The sequence below is a fragment of the Myodes glareolus genome, chromosome 3, assembly GCF_982192425.1.
Source record: "Myodes glareolus chromosome 3, mMyoGla1.1, whole genome shotgun sequence".
In the NCBI taxonomy this organism is placed as follows: Eukaryota; Metazoa; Chordata; class Mammalia; order Rodentia; family Cricetidae; genus Myodes; species Myodes glareolus.
The window spans coordinates 64,959,343-64,975,259 of record NC_142028.1 but is presented as its reverse complement, the minus strand read 5'-3'; the positions used below and the strand labels follow the sequence as shown (position 1 = coordinate 64,975,259).

The 15,917-nt window shown below is 48.6% G+C and overlaps 2 protein-coding genes across 3 annotated transcripts; one reads left to right on the top strand and one right to left on the bottom strand.

The window, feature by feature from the left end:
* Positions 1-227: 227 nt before the first annotated feature.
* Eif3i (eukaryotic translation initiation factor 3 subunit I) lies at positions 228-10,208 on the bottom strand. Its single transcript, XM_048434288.3, has 11 exons — positions 10,068-10,208; positions 9,868-9,960; positions 8,155-8,242; positions 6,900-6,965; positions 4,121-4,270; positions 3,914-4,041; positions 1,756-1,866; positions 1,559-1,648; positions 1,254-1,327; positions 492-584; positions 228-390 (listed from the first exon to the last, which is right to left on the bottom strand). Exons 1-11 carry the CDS (start codon positions 10,068-10,070, stop codon positions 309-311), a joined length of 978 nt encoding a protein of 325 aa, XP_048290245.1. The 5' UTR covers positions 10,071-10,208; the 3' UTR covers positions 228-308.
* On the top strand, positions 10,140-15,916 carry Tmem234 (transmembrane protein 234). 2 transcript variants are annotated; one of them, XM_048434294.3, is made up of 5 exons: positions 10,140-10,202; positions 10,451-10,602; positions 12,175-12,241; positions 14,768-14,860; positions 15,090-15,916. In XM_048434294.3, the coding sequence occupies exons 1-5, from the start codon at positions 10,187-10,189 to the stop codon at positions 15,149-15,151; spliced, it is 390 nt and encodes a 129-aa protein (XP_048290251.1). In that variant the 5' UTR covers positions 10,140-10,186; the 3' UTR covers positions 15,152-15,916. The 2 variants fall into 2 exon arrangements, with proteins under 2 accessions (XP_048290251.1, XP_048290250.1); XM_048434293.3 differs by having other exon boundaries at positions 10,141-10,202; positions 15,057-15,916.
* Position 15,917: the final 1 nt, after the last annotated feature.

Genomic DNA, 15,917 nt, shown 5'->3' with positions numbered 1-15,917 from the left:
CCAAGGCATCAAATAGAAAAGAGGAAAGGTTCTGGACCACAGCAACAGCCTGAGCCCCTCAAGCCCTGGTTCCTTGAATGTGGTGGAGAGGTTCTAAAGCCCAGAGCAAAGCAGAGTCTGAGTGCAGAGAGAAGGCCTGAAGAATAAAGCACTCATCACTACCAGCCTGCCAGGGGGAGCGAAGGGGGAAGAACCAAACAGGCTGTATAAAATCTCTCACCAGGAACTATTTTTAACAAACTAATTTATTTCTCAGAGTCTAAAACCCTCTTGAGCAGCTTCCCCGGTGCACACTGAGATCCAACTTCTTATGCTTCGAACTCAAACTCAAAGTATTGTGGGTCGAAATAATGGATGCGGACGTAACCGTCTTCACCACCGCTGCTGTAGCTGGAAAGAGACGACAGGGACGGTCAGATGCTGCTGGGAGGGGAAGCCTGGGCAGCCAGACCCTCCGGCCGCTGAAAGCATGCTCTCCAGTGGGGCCATACCTCTTGCCATCAGGATGAAAGGCAACACTGTTGATAGGTCCAAAGTGGCCCTTGACTCGCCCAAACTCCTCTTCAAAAGCCAGATGGAAGAACCTGGAGGGGAGGGTGGGTAGGAGACCAGCTATTCAGTCTCCATCTCCTTCCAAAACACACTTGAGCAGCAGTCTACAAAATGAAGGCTGCTGGGGCAGTATTCTGTGTAACGAAGTTAATGAAGTAACAGGACACAGGGAAGAAAGAAAGTGAAATCACAGGGAGACCACCTAAGTGTTTGCTTCCGCATACAGCAAATACCAGGCACTAACATGAGCTGGGCAGCGCTCTAAAGTGAAATAGTAATGCATTTACCTAATCTGCACACATTTCTGAGGTGAGTATACTACTCTTGTCCCATTAAACCGTTGAAAGTCCCAGGCACAGAGGGAAATAACGGCACCATCCAGGCCCTCGGAGCTCATCATCTCCATGGTTGTAGAGACAAGGCCCCTAGCCCAGGGGAACTAGGAGGTGGCTGAGGCCAAGGATGACCTCATGGTCTTCCACCTCTGGAGTAACTGGAACTGTATTACAGACTTGGGGCTACCACCCATTGGTAGTGCTGGCAGATACTTTAGTCAGCTCTCTACCCAGCTGACCTCTGACCTCATCTGCTGTACCAGACACCTGTCACACTCCCTGTGATCCTTCGTGTTCAGGTTTGGGTTTATTCTGAAAGGCATCCTCTGTGTGGTTTCAATGTGGAAGAGCTTGTTTCCACTTTACCTGGCTTCAAACTTGCCAATCCTGGTGGAGGTTGTGGTTACATCCATGGCTTCCTGGCCACCTCCCAACACCACCTAAAGAAAAGAAAGTGGAGGTGCAGCCAAGACTTACTTACCAGCCTCTGTGCTCTGCTAAGGCCTCCCACCCACAGTAGGAGGATCCTCACTTCCCTGGGCTACCCTATCCATCACTCAGAAGTGTTACAATGCTAGGAGTCCCCTCCCTGTATGAAACATTTATAGTGTAATTGTTGGGAAAACATGCAGACTCCAAAAGCAGGAAGCCTGAGTGGGTGAATGACTCACGTGGTCATAGTTGGGAGAGAGGGCAGCTGAGTTGACGGGACGTTCTGTTCGGAAAGTCTTCTGATGTTCAAGACTCGTGGAGTCAAAGAGCTGGGGAGAGAAAGGGCAGACAGAATTTGTGATTGGGCAGGTCAGACTGGTTGACCATGCATCAGGAACGCAAGCAAAGCTCCACCAGACTCCTCCCCCAAGCTCACCTTAGCTGTGTTGTCCTTGGATGCAGTGACAAACATGGTCATGTCTCTAGACAACTGGATGTCATTGATCTGCCGGGAGTGCTCCTTAACATTCACCAACACCTCCCCAGACTGAAAAAGGAGGAAGAGTTAGACTGACTTGCTGGAGCCCCAAGCCACTGCTGCTCAGAAACCTGAGACAAGCTGGACAATTTTAATAATTAGTTAATCAATTAATTTTTTTTGAGAAAGGGTTTCTCTGTGTAGCGTTGGAGCCTGCCCTAGAACTCACTCTGTAGACTAGGCTGGCCTTGACCTCACACAAGTGCTGGGATTAAAGGTATGTACCACCACTGCCTAGTATCAAGTTGGACTTTTTACTTTACCCCTTCCTTACCTCCTCAATCTAATCTCTTACCCTAATCTCCTCCCCCGAGTCTTATTTTTGGTATTGGATGGATTGATTGACCCTAAGTGCTCTATCATTGAACAGTGATAGCACATGACTTTAAACCCAGTACTCAGGAGGCAGATGCGGGTGGATCTCTGTAAGTTCAAGGCCAACCTGGTCTACAGAGCAAGTTCCACAACAGCCAAGGCTACACAGAGAAACCCTGTCTCAAAAAAGAAAGCCAAAATAGAAACAAAACAAAAATTCATGTGTACGGCTAGGTGCCTTCTTATGCATGTCAGTGCCCATAAGTCAGAGGATATCAAATCTCCCTGGAACCGGATGTGGGTGCTGGGATGTGGGTTCTGGGAGCTCAGGTCCTCTGCAAGAGCAGCAAGTATTCTTAACCACTGAGTTGTCTAAGGTTGGCCCTGAACTCACTCTGTAACCCAGGCATACCTGGAATCTTTGATTTCTTTTTTGAGACAACATTTTTCTCTTTTTCTTCATGTATGCGGCCTGGAACTGGTCCTGTAGACCCCAAACTTAGATCCACCTGTCTTTGCCTCCCAAGTAAAGGTGTGGGCCACCGCAGCTGCTTCAAGCCTGGAACTTTTGATTCTCTTGTTTCACTGGTCCCATCTGTCACTAGGTGGGTACAGGTCTAGACCACCACACTTACCTGGAAATATATTATTTTTTCCTTTTCACTATCACATCTCCCATTCTCTTTGTTTGTTTGTTTTATTTTTCGAGACAGGGTTTCTCTGTGTAATAGCTCTGTAGACCAGGCTAGCCTCAAACTCACAGAGATCCACCAGTCTCTGCCTCCTGAGAGCTGGTTTTAAGGACAAGTACCACCACCGCCCAGCTCTCCAGTTCTTTTTATTCAGGAATCACACTCTACCTTAGCTTCCCAAGAAACTGACCTACAGGTGCATACCCCTCTGCCTAACTCCTAAGCATCGTGGGACGTCTAGAACGCCACATCCTCACACACAGCAACTCGTTCAGCTCCGTTCTCCAAGCTGTAGCTGCACAAGCCTTCTAAATGGCAAATGTAATCACCCACTGCCCAGAGAAGAACCGGCTCCTCACCTGATGTGCCCCTCCACTTTCCAGAGGGCCACAGTCAGGCTTCTGCTGTACCTCCAGTCCCCACTAGTGGGGATTGAACTCAGGGCCTTATGCATGCTGGGCAAGTGTCCTTCCATTGGGCTACACTATAGACCTTTGCTTCTGCTATTCCTCTTGACTATGGAAAACTATTTTTCTTGCTAGAAACTTTTTTAAAAAAAATTTATTCATTTTTATTTTATGTGTCATGAGTATTTTGAGTATGTGTGCATGTGTTTACCATGTTCATGCCCAGTAGTCAAGGAGCCAGAAGATAACAGATACCATGGACCTGGAATTAAGGGCAGCTGGGAGCCGCGATGTGGGTGCTGGGACTCGGGGCTTCTGCGAGCGCAGCCAGTGCTGCTCATGACTGAGCCCTCTTCTCTAACCCTGGAAACTGTGCTGATTTTCATGAGTCCATACACATGCCACCTCCTCTATGACAAGAGCACACTCTGGATTTAGCTGAAATCTAGTGTGGCATAAATTCAGGTACTGGCTATTTTTAAGTTGGTGTCTGAGTCTCATTGTTTTTCTAGGAATCCCATCCAGGGCCCAACACTCTCTAGTGACAGGAAAAATCTTATCTGTGACCACAGTGACTTGCCCCGAGTAGCTGGTGACACTCTTCCAACACCTAATGTCACCTGGTAACACTTGGCCCCTTACCTTGGCGCTGTACTGGTTGAGCTCTCCACTCTCATGGCCTGCGATGATGCACTCCCCCAAGGGTCCCCAAACAGCACTGGTGATCTTGGAGTCGTTGCAGGGGATCTTCATGTAGGGCTCATTGCTGTCTGTGCACAGCAGCAGAGGTCAGGCCCTGGGGTCTGAAGCCACATCCTCCACCTCTGCCCCCCTGGTCCTAGCCCTCACCGATCTGGCTTGGATCCCGTAGATCAAAGAAGCTCACAAAACACTGGTACCCCATCTGCTTGTCTGTGGAGAACATGATGATGTTGCCCCCAAAGTCAAAGCCACAGGTGCGCACAGCTGAGTTGGTCTTCAGAAGAGCCAGCTGCTTCCCTGGGGAGAGGTGGAGTCTAGGTTACTCTGGTCTAACATTATAGCAGGGACAGGAGTCTCACAGAGTTCCTGCCTGAGGACCGTAGGCCAGAACTCCCCCTCCCCACTGCTGCTCTCCAGCTGTCTCCCCAGTCCCATCCTGCAGCACTTCCTCATGAACCCTAAGGCGAATGTGGCTCTCGTCACAGCAGGGTCCAAGCTATGTCTCCCTCTCAGAACCCATTTCTCCTCCATATCCCAGCATAGAAGCAGACATACACCAATCACCCAGTAGCCAGAATAATAGAATGGCCTCCTCTTTGCTACCAATTCTTCAACTGTTTTGACCTTGAAACCCACCAGTCCATTATTCTTCCCTGTTCATCAAACTCCTCAGTGTGCCAAGTTTTTTTTTTTTTTTGGTTTGGCTGCCCTGAAATCCACTTCACAGACCAGGCTGGCCTTGAACTCAGATTCTCCTGCCTCTGCCTCCTGAATGAAGGCTTGCACTACTGTATGGCTCAGTGTGTCAAGTTTTACAGAACAAAACCAAGTTTTTTCTTTTAAGAACTTAAACCTAGGGGCTAGAGAGATGGCTCAGCAGTTAAGAACATTGACTGCTTTTCCAGAAGACAAGGGTTCAAGTCCCAGCAACCACACTCGGCAGCTCACAACGGTCTATAATTCAAGATCAGGCACCGACACACATGAAGGCAAACCACCAACATGTATAAAATAAAAATGAATAAATTAGCTGGGCAGGGGTGGTGCACGCCTTTAATCCCAGCACTTGAGAGGCAGAGGTAGGTGGATCGCTTGTGAGTTTGAGGCCATCCTGGTCTACAAAGCAAGTTCCAGGACAGTCAGGACTGTTTCATAGAGAAACCCTGTCCTGAAGAAAACAAAACAAACAAAGAAAAATTAAAAGAGAGAGAGAGAACTTAATCCCAGACTGTAGAGATGGCTCAGTGACTAAGAGCACTGGCTGTTCCTCCAGAGAACCCAGGGTCACAGCTGGCTCACAGCTTTCTCTAACTCCAGTGCCAGCAGATCTGATGCTTCTTCCAGGCTCCATTGTACACACATGGTACACAAGATATACATGAAGGCAAAACACCCATATGTGTAAAACTTATAAAACAAACAAACAGAAACCAAAAACTTGGGGACTTAGTCAGGTGGTGGTGTCACATGCCTTTAATCCTAGCACTCGGGAGGCAGGGGCAGGCAGATCTCTGTGAGTTTGAGGCCAGCCTGGTCTACAGAGCGAGTTCCAGGACAGGTTCTAAAGCTACAGAGACCCTGTCTCGAAAAAACAAAAAACAAACAACCAAACCAAACAAACAAACAAAAAAACAAAACAAAACTTGGGGACTGGAGAGAAGATACAGCTTGAGAGCACTGGCTGCTCTTCTAGAGGTCCGGAGTTGAATTCCCAGCACTCACATGGCAGCTCACAACTGTCTATAAGTCCTACGTAACCTGATGCCTTCTTTCCTTGTACAGGTATACATGCAGGCAAAACATACACACATAAAATCTATAAATTGTAAAACAAACAAATAAAACAACCTAATCCTAATTGGTAAATTTTTTGTTTTTATTTTTTAAAGACAGGTTCTCATGCTAGGCAGTGGTGGCACACGCCTTTAATTCCAGCACTTGAGAGGCAGAGGCTGGCGGATCTGTGAGTTCAACTCCAGCCTGGTTTACAAGAGTTAGTTCCAGGACAGGCATCAAAGCTACACAGAGAAACCCTGTCCCGAAAAACAAAACAAAAAAAAGATAGGTTCTCATGATATAACCTTGGTTGGCTGGAGTTTTACACATTTTGTGTGTTTTTCCAGACACAATTTCTCTGTATAGTCCTGGAATTCACTTTGTGGGAGTGCTGGGATTAAAGGTGTGCACCACCAACACCACCTGGCTGAGTTCTGTATTTTAATTATTTATTTTGTTGCCTCACAATTTCACATATGTACATAATATATTCCTAACAATTTCATGTATGTATATAATACACTCCGATTACTCTTCCGTCCCTACCACCACCACTTACATTCCCATCAATCCCTCTCCCAGGTTTGTGACTTCTACTTTTGTTTTGGGACCCAGTTTGAGCAGGGCCACCCATGTGACCACTGGAGTGGGAGTGTCCACGGAACCTGTTGGGATCACAAGTGAAGGCAATGACTTCCGCGCTCCCTGAATCTGGAACTAAGTTCTCTACTTCCACATTAAAGGCTTCTCTGGCCTCAGCCTTCAGCTTCATCTACATTACCCCAAGCTAGGCAGAAACTTTCCCTTCTCCTGCCTCAGCCTGTGTGCTGTCACATGCAGCTTGTCCCAGCCCTTTACCTGGACACTCCTTGCTTTCACTCCTGCTTGTGTCCAGGAGAGTCCCAGCTCACACCTTCCAAGGCCACCCATTCCCCACTCAAAAGGTCCATTGTCCTTCTCTGGCCTTCCTGAACATGTCTTACTATCTAACGTGAAGTTTCTTTCCCCAGCTAACTCCTTGCTGTCTTGTGTGTGTCTCTTCATCAGTAGACTGGAAACCATCCAGCTCTAGTTCCTCAGAACACATTTGCCTGGACAGGTACAGTAAAGTTGGTAAATTCTTGCTGAAAAGTGAATGGCCCAGGCTTACCTGTTTCACAATCCCAGAGACGACAGCTGTTGTCAGCTGAGCCAGTGAGGACATGCTTGGTGTCCCCTGAAGAAGGCGTTAAGAAACATGATTCGTGCTCAAGAAATGGCCCAATAGTTAGGAGCACTAGCTGATCCAGAGGTCCCAAGCTAGATTCCCAGTACCTATATGGTGGCTTACGATTCCAATTCCAGGGAATTCAATGCCCTCTTCTGGCCTCTGGGGACACCACACACACACACACACAAACATATATGTAGGAAAATCATTCTTAGGGTTGGAGAGACAGTTCACTGGATAAAGTCCTTACTATGCAACAACGAGGAGCTCAGTTAGAATACCCAGCATGTACATAAAGACTCAGGTGTGCCAGCAGTCCAGTGCTGAGTGGTAAAGTCAGGAAGTTCAGTTATTAGATGGCCATGCCCACCTACTCCGTGAGTTCCAGATTTAGTGACAGGTTATGTCCGATTTTTTTGCCTCAAAAATTTTTGCCAGTGGTGGTACATGCCTTTAATCACAGCATTCATGAGGCAGAGGCAGGTGTATCTCTGAGTTCAAGGCCAGCCTGGTCTACAGAGCAAGTTTCAGGACAGCCAGGACTACATAGGGGTAGTTGGTGGAATTGGGAGGCTGAAGAGATGGCTCTGTGGTCGCTCTTCTAGACCCAGGATAGTCTCCCAGCACCCACAGGGTGGCTAAAGCCATCTGTAACTCCTGTTCTAAGGAATTATCCTCTGTCAACACTGCACACATGGTACACAGGAAGACACACATGCAGGATACTGCACACAAGAAGACACACATACAGGATACTGCACACAGAAAGACACACATGCAGGAAAAAACATCCTTATAAATAAAACTACATTCTTTAGAAAGGAAGAAAGGAAGGAAGGTTGAAGAGTGACTGAAGAGGACAGCTGATGCTGACTTCTTGTCCACATACACAGATTCACCACAGACACAGATATACATACACCTAGTCCGTATACACAGATTCACCACAGACACAGATATATAGACACACAGCTTGAGCCCATGTTCTCTTGGAAGCCATCCAAAGCGTCTTCCAGTTCAATCCCAAAGAGCCTACCTCACTCTCTTACCTCAGTGTTCCAACCTTCTTCCATCTCCCCCACTGATGAAGCGACTGGGACTAAGGGGCCCGATTCTCCAGAGCGCCATAGCTTGTCAAACTCCCAACCTCACAGCCAGCATCTCAGTGCTGGCTGACTCACAGCCAAAAGGATACAGTCAGCATCGACACACCACACAGCTCCAGTGTGGCCCATGTAGGTGCCCAGCCTCTCGCCATTCACCGAGTACCACACATTGACGATCTGGAAGAGTAAAATGATAGGCTGGGTCACATCCCAGAAAAAGCAACAACTTATTTGGCCCAACAAACCCTCTGTAGACTCTAGCCAAGCCCAGTCTGCCTTCTGCTCCTTTATTAGAGGAGCGCTATACAAGCAGACCAGCTCCTGGGTTTTCTTCTTCCTAAAGGTAAGCAGTCTTGAAACCTGGCCTGCAATAGCATCCATAGTATCTACAATCAAAGGTCAAGGTGAGTTCTAGCCTGGAAAAACACAAAAAACTTTTGGTGTCCTGTCCAATTGGGACAGATGGCAGTAAGGATGTATGGGCTCCAGTGCTACTTTGTCACTTCCCTCTGAACTTTGTCTTTTTTCTTTCTTTCTTTTTTTGAAACTGGGTTTCCCTGTGTAGCCCTAGCTGTCCTGGAACTCACTCTGTAGACTGGGCTGCCCTCAAATTCTAAAATTCGCCTGCTTCTGCCTTCCAAGCAGAAAAAAGTGTGTGCCACCATTGCCTGGCTAACTTTGTCATCTTTAAAAGGGCTAGAGAGTGGCTCAGAGATTAAAGAGCACTGGCAGCTCTTCCAGATGACCTGGGTTTGATTCCCAGCATCCACATGATAGCTCACAAACATCTGTAAATTCAGTTCCAGAGGATCTGATACCCTCTTCTGGCCACCTCAGGCACCAGGCATGCACACGGACATACAATGCAGGCAAAACATGCATATTAAACAGTAAGCTGTGTGTGGTAGCACACATCTATATTCCCATGACTGGGAGGCTGAGGCAGGAGGATGGAGAGGCACAGGCCAGCTTGGAAAGACAGCCCATCCTTGCCAACAGCTTTCCTCAAAGGGCAGCTGTGACGTTCCAATGAAATCTCTGAGAAAGATAAAATGGAAGTGACTACCATACACCAGGTACGGTGAGAAAGCATTTAACGACCTCATTTTGTTGAGGGAGGAACTTGAAGTTCCATGTTTTATTAAAAGGGAAAATTGTAATTTAGAACGGCATAATGTCAGGTTCCAAGTCACACTGCTAGCAGGAGCAGGGGTTAGGACTCACGTCAAGCTGACTTCAGACTACGCACTGACAGTATCAGTTAACTGTCTCCTCGTACAAATGCCTCAAAAGGCCGTACCCAAAGCGACGGAGCACTGAGTATCAACACGGGGCTGAACAGACTAAGCTATGGACAGACTGACTAAGTCTCACTAAGTTCCACGTCTTTTTCCTCTTTCCCTTTCTGGTGCTAGGGATCCAACCCAGAACTAGGTGCACGTTAACCTCTGGAGTCTGAACTACATCCCCAAAGCCCCCCAAAATGGCACGGCTCACCGCCCATGGATCAACTTTATCCTCCAGACTGTAGAGGCTGTGCGTTCTGGTTCTTCCCATCCTCGAGTCACTAGGGTTGATCCCCTTCCAGTCCCCCCGCCACACAGTCTTATTTCTCTTCTTCCTGGGTACTCGTCCCTACCGACCATCGCTAGACTACCCCGGTACGGACGGTTCTCTGTGCGTTTCAGAAGAATCCCCCTCAGGCGGCAAGGCTTGTTCACCCACCATCCCGAGGGTGCGAACTCGCCCCTCCGGATGCCCCGCCCTCCCACCCAGTCTCCCTCCCTCGCGCCGCCGCTCACAGGGTCTTTGGCTACGGTGAAGAGGAGGTCTCCTTCGCGGTTGTACTTGATCTGCGTGATGGACCGCTCATGGCCCTGCAGCAGGATGGGCTTCTGCGGGGACAGAGCGGGAGTGTCAGCGCTAGGAATCCCGTCCCACCCCGACTGCGGCCCCAAAACCACAGCACCCCACGCGGCAGCACCATATGCCCGGCACTCACCATCCCGGCGCTGACGCGAGGAGAGGCAATGTGAGTAGGACCGGACGTGGACAAGAGGCAACTTCCGACTTGGGGACTCCGCCCCTTGACTCCCGGAAGTGGAAGGGCCTGGCGTTACCATGGCGGCGTCTCTGGGTGGGTAGCTGGCCCCGCCCCTCCGGGGGGCACCGACTCTGGTTTGGGTTTCATACCTCACTCCCCGGGCACCCGTGAACCCCAGCCCAGCTTAGCCCCGGACGGACTTCACTTCCCCCACCGTCTGTGCCGGACCTCCCGGCCTAGCGCAGCCCAGCGCGGAGAGCTCGGGAGGAAGATGGAGACGGTCAGCCGAGCCGGAGGGGGCCGGGGAGGGCCTGGGTGACTCTGTGCTCCTTTGCTTTCAGGGCAGGTCCTTGCTCTGGTGCTGGTGGCCGCCCTGTGGGGTGGCACACAGCCGCTGCTGAAGCGGGCCTCCGCCGGCCTGCAGCAAGTGCATGAACAGACGTGGGCCCGGCAGCTGCTGCAGGAGATGAAGACTCTCTTCTTGAATACCGAGGTGCGTCCGTGGACTGGCGCTCCCTCGTAGGAGCCGCTGAGCCAGCATCCCAGCCCACCTCCTACTCACTGGAAGCTCAGGGAGGAGTCACTTATTCCTTGTGAACCTCGGCGTTATCTTTGGTAAAATGGAAACTATATGATAACCTATGTGTAGGGCAGATGTAGTAAGTGAGAGAACGGGGCGGTGCTGGTGCATGCCTTCGGGAAGCAAAGGCGATCTCTGTAAGTTCGCGGCTAGCCTGATCTATATAGCAAGTTCCAGGACAGCCAGGACTACACAGGGAAACCTTGTCTCGAAAAACAAAGCAACAACAAAAAAAGAATTGAGGTAAGACATAAAACACTTAGCATTGGGCCTATTAGAGCATATACGTTCTGTCCGTGGCTGGTATTATTGTTACTGCCACTTCACCAATTATATAACTACTGTGAGCCTTTCCAAAAGCTTTCTTTGTGCTCAGTTTGCCCTGGCATAGAACATAACATAAGGAAGGATATAGAGAATTGCCTCCAACTCAGGGCTACCCAGGTACACCAGCAAGCTAGATCTGCAGGACTCTCTGGTCCAAGGGGAAGAAGGGAAGTTCAGATGGACTCCTGTGAGTTCTGAGGAGAGGGATGGAGCTGGAGGACCGGGAGTGGACTTCTTGGAAGGAGTGAACTGGCACTCAAGGCCATACAGGCTATAGGGAAGATGGGAACTGGCTAAGTTGAGGGAGAGGGCATTTATGGCAAGAGTGTACATTGAATTTTTTTCTCTGTGCCCTAAAGGGTTCTCAGGTAGGTGAGTCTTCTTGGGAATTTATTTATAAATGTAATTATTTGTATTAGATATGTTGTTGAAATAAAAATTATTATACACACACACACACACACACACACACACGGGCATTTATCCCTCCCCTTTGGGGGAAAAGCATGTGTCAGAACAGCAGTTCTCAGCCTGAGTCATGACACCTTGGGGTTGGATATCAGGTATTTACATTACAATTAATAATGGAGGCGCTGGGGAGATGGTTCTGACATTAAGAGCATTAGCTGCTCTCACAGAAGACTCAGGTTCAATTCCCATCACCCACATGGCAGCTCACAACTGTCTGTAAATCCAGGTCCAGGGACTCTGACACCATCTTCTGGCCTTGAAGGTAGTGTCTGCACTTGGTGCATAGATGGTTATGCAGAGAATAAAATAAATAAAATGAGGGGCTGGAGAGATGGCTCCACTGGCTGCTCTTCCAGAGATACTGAGTTCAATTCCCAGCAACCAAATGGTGGCTCACAACCATCTGTAATGAGATCTGGTCCCCTCTTCTGGCATTCGGGCATACACGGAGGCAGAATGTTGTATACATAATAAGTAAATAAATCTTTAAAAAGATAAAATGATTCAATGTGGCAAAAGTACAGTTATGAAGTAGCAATGAAGCAATTGTATGGCTGGGGGTCTCCAGGACATGAGGAACTATGTTAAAGGGTTGCAGCGCTGGGAAGGCTGAGAACCACTGTGCTAGCGGGTCAGATGAGGATGTTGCGTGAACAGGCAATGCTGACAGACTTCTTCTCTTTCCAGTACCTGATGCTCTTTCTCCTCAACCAGAGTGGCTCCCTTCTCTACTACCTGACTTTGGCATCAACAGGTGGGTCTCTGGCTTGGAAGTCCTCCACGGTGGACGCCATATTTTGTGAAGGGAATCGGAAATACCTTGTGCCTATCAGTGAGGTAGAACATCTGTTTCTGATCCCCCTCCGGGTCCCAGGGGCAGTGAGATGGGTGTGAGTGTGGCCAGGCACTAAGGCTGGCCTGGCCATCTCGTGCACAGCAGGAGAGGGAAGGTTCATTTTGCTGTCATTAAGTGCTGACTTGTTTTCTTTATTTTGGGAGGAGGGGACTTTTTGTGTGTGGGATAGTTTTTCTTTTTGCTCGGTAGTTTTATTTTTTTTATTGCATTTATTTTTTCTCTGTGTGTGTATACACGCATGCATGCATGTGTTTGCGCATTTGTGTGTGTGTCGAGGATAAGATTTGGGAAGAGGCTCTCTCCTTTTACCTTGTAGGTTCTCTGATGAGCTCAGATCCCCAGTCTCGATGGTAGATGCCTTCATCACTGAGCATCCTCCTGGCCCTTGTTTGCTGTTTTTGAGACAGAGTCGCACTGTGTAACTCAGTCTAGCTCCAAAATCATGATCTTCATGCCTCTGTATCCCGAGTGCTAGGATTAGAGGTGTCCACCAGTCACCCGTGTAAGTGAGGCTCTGATGCTTCTGATTCCACTGTGCACTGCTTGCTTAGCCTAAAATAAGCCCCTTATTTGAATCATGGTTCTAGATAGTGGGCCTCATAGCATTGTGAAGAAGATTGATTCAGTGTCTGAGAAAAATCTAGCAGAGTGCCTGACATACAGTAGAGGCTCAATAAATATAAATTTTCTTTCTCCAAATGTTTTTTAACTGTTCCTAATACATCAGATTACATATTTGTATCATGATCTTTGCAAACAAACATACTTAACTTCATAAACAATAATATTGGGGAATGTACCATGCTTGCCTTAATCCCAACAGAATGCTAGTGCAAAGGGATTTGAAATTGTATATTAATGGCTATAAGCTGGGCACCCAGAGGCTGAGGCAGAAAGATTATCACAAATTCATGGACATCCTGGGATACTGGGTTCTAGACTAACGTGTCTCAAAAAAACAACAAGAAACTATATCTCACCCCCAAGATTTATTATTTTGAAATTCTGCAAAAGTCTCCTTGTTGTGGTTTTACCTACCCTAGAGTTAAGAGTCCCAAGAGGAGGAAAGGACCTGGAAAGGTAGTCTCCAGATCTGATTCTTGCATTAACTAGAAAGATTCAGTACTCTTAAGACGTTAGTTAGTTAGCCAGGGATGAAGCTCATCTGGTAGAGTGCTTACCCGGCCTGCACAAAGCTCTGGGTCCATCCTCAGCACCACATAAACCCTTCGTGGTGGTTAACCACCCTAATTCTAGTACTTAGGAGGTGGAGGCAGGAGGAGCAGAAATTTAGGGTCATCCTCAGCAAATCTTCCTTGTAACCCTTGCTGGCCTGGGTAGGATTCAGTATATAGATCAGGTTGTCCTTGAACCTGAAGCAGTTCGCTTGCCTCCTGTGTGCCAGGAGCACAGCTGTACACGTGCTGCTTGGCCTTGTTTCTGGTTTAAGTCGTGTGTGTGTGTGTGTGTGTGTGTGTGTGTGTGTGTGGTACAAAGGAGTGCATGCTTATGTGTGGAAGCCAAGGTCGATGCTGGGTGTCTTTCTGAATTGCCCTCCACTGTGGTGTTTGAGACAGGGTCTCTGGTGCCAGAGCTCACTGGTTGCCCATCCAGGCTGATGAGCTAGCTCAGGGCCCCACCCATCTCTGCCACCCCTGTCTCCCCCACTTAGGTTACAGACATAGTCCGCCTGGCCCAGCTTTTCACAGCCTGGAGTGATCTAAACTCAGACCTCCATGCTTTCATGGCAGGCACTGACTGACTGAGCATCTCCCTGACCACCCCCCACCTTTAACAGAGTTGTGCTGTGTGGCCCAAGCTGACCTCGAACTGGAGATCCTCCTGCCTCAGCCTCCTGGTCACTGGGATCATGGTTTGTTCCCAATATCTGCCTCATGATGCTCAATTTTCTTTATTTTTGAGACAGAATCTTATTGTGTAGCCCAAACTGTCCTGAAACTCCCATGGTAGACCAGAACTGGCCTTGAACTCACAGAGATCTGCCTGCTTCTGCCTCGAGCTCTCAGGTGTGCTGTTTAGTCACTAGTGTCAGCTTTCTGCATTTTCTCTATGTGGGCACTTAGTGCTATGGAATGTCCTCTTAGCACTGCTTTCAGAGTGATGTTTTTGTTTTTCTTTCTTTGTTTTTGTCTGGTTTTTTTTTTTTTTTTTTTTGAGGCAGCCTGTATCCCTGGTTGTCCTGGAACTCAGAGATCCTCCTGCCTCTGTCTCCTAAATACTGGGATTAAAGGTGTGCACCACCACCTGGCCCCCAGAGTGATTAAGTGTACTGCCATGTCTGTGTTGTGCTACTTTTGTAAAGGTGGTGATGGTAAGGAAGGTGATGGTGGTGATGAGGAGGAGGACTTTGTCTCTAGAAAGGCATCTTTGCCTCTAGGAATTTTTCTTGTTCTGACTTCTCAGATCTGACTTTAGCTGTGCCCATCTGCAACTCTCTGGCCATTGTCTTCACACTGATGGTTGGGAAGATCCTTGGAGAAGATGTTGGTGGAAAACGTAAGTCCAACTGCTGCATGTAAGGATAGCTGCTTGGACCTTGACATATGTGAGCATTTCCCCTGAGTCTGTCTCCCATGGGTGGGAGAGGAGAGGCCTTCCCTTATCTTGTCCTGGGGTAGGAATCGGGACCAGACCCCATCAGTCCCCCTTGGCCCAGCTCATCCCCAGCCCCTTGGTGTTTCCTTTATCTCAGAGGCAGTGGCTGGCATGGTACTCGCCATTACAGGGGTCACACTTTGCATCACAAGCTCGGTGACCAAGACCCAGGGCCAACCGTCGTCATCTTGAGTGGCCAACCCTGACCTTCAGTTCTGCTGTGTTCTGCTGTGCTCAGCAGACTCCAGGCACTGAGGTGCACCAGGGGGATACACCAGTTTGGCTCTCTAAGCTCAGCCTCCTCATCTCTCGGATCACATCTACCTCAGGGTCCAGTGTTCCACGACAGCCAAGGAAGGCTACATGGAGAAACCCTGTCTCAAAAAAACAAAAAAAGAAAAAAGAAAGAAAGAAAAGAAAAAAAGAGAAGAAAAAAGAAAAAGGACCAAGGAGCAGCCCTGGGATGGTTTTGTAATCTTTGGTGGGTTCAGCTGTTGTTGAGATTTAGCACTGGAGCCAGGAGTCATGACACATACCTTTAATCCCATCACTCAAAAGGCAGCTACACAGAGAAGCCTTGCATGAGAGAGAAGGTGAGGAAGAGATTTCACACTGGAGACTTTTACACACACACACACCCCAGCAGCCCCTGTCCAGCAGCCGTCTGTTACTGGCCTGCTGGCCTGCTCTAGTCCACATAGCCTCAGCTGTGTGGAAAGGGCTGGCTGCAGTCTCTGAACCAGGTTGTGTCTGCAGAGCTCCACAGCCTCATTACTCGGCATTACTCAGGGAGAGTGGTTGCCTCAGTCAGAATGGCAGATGGAAGAAAAGTGAGCTGGCCCTGAGCAAAAATGCTCAACTTCCAGTTCCTCAAGTAAGGAGACAGCTGTGCCCGAGCAGCACCTAGCTGCAAACACCTGGCCAGCAGCAGCTTTCAATAAATCTGCAGCAAACAAAG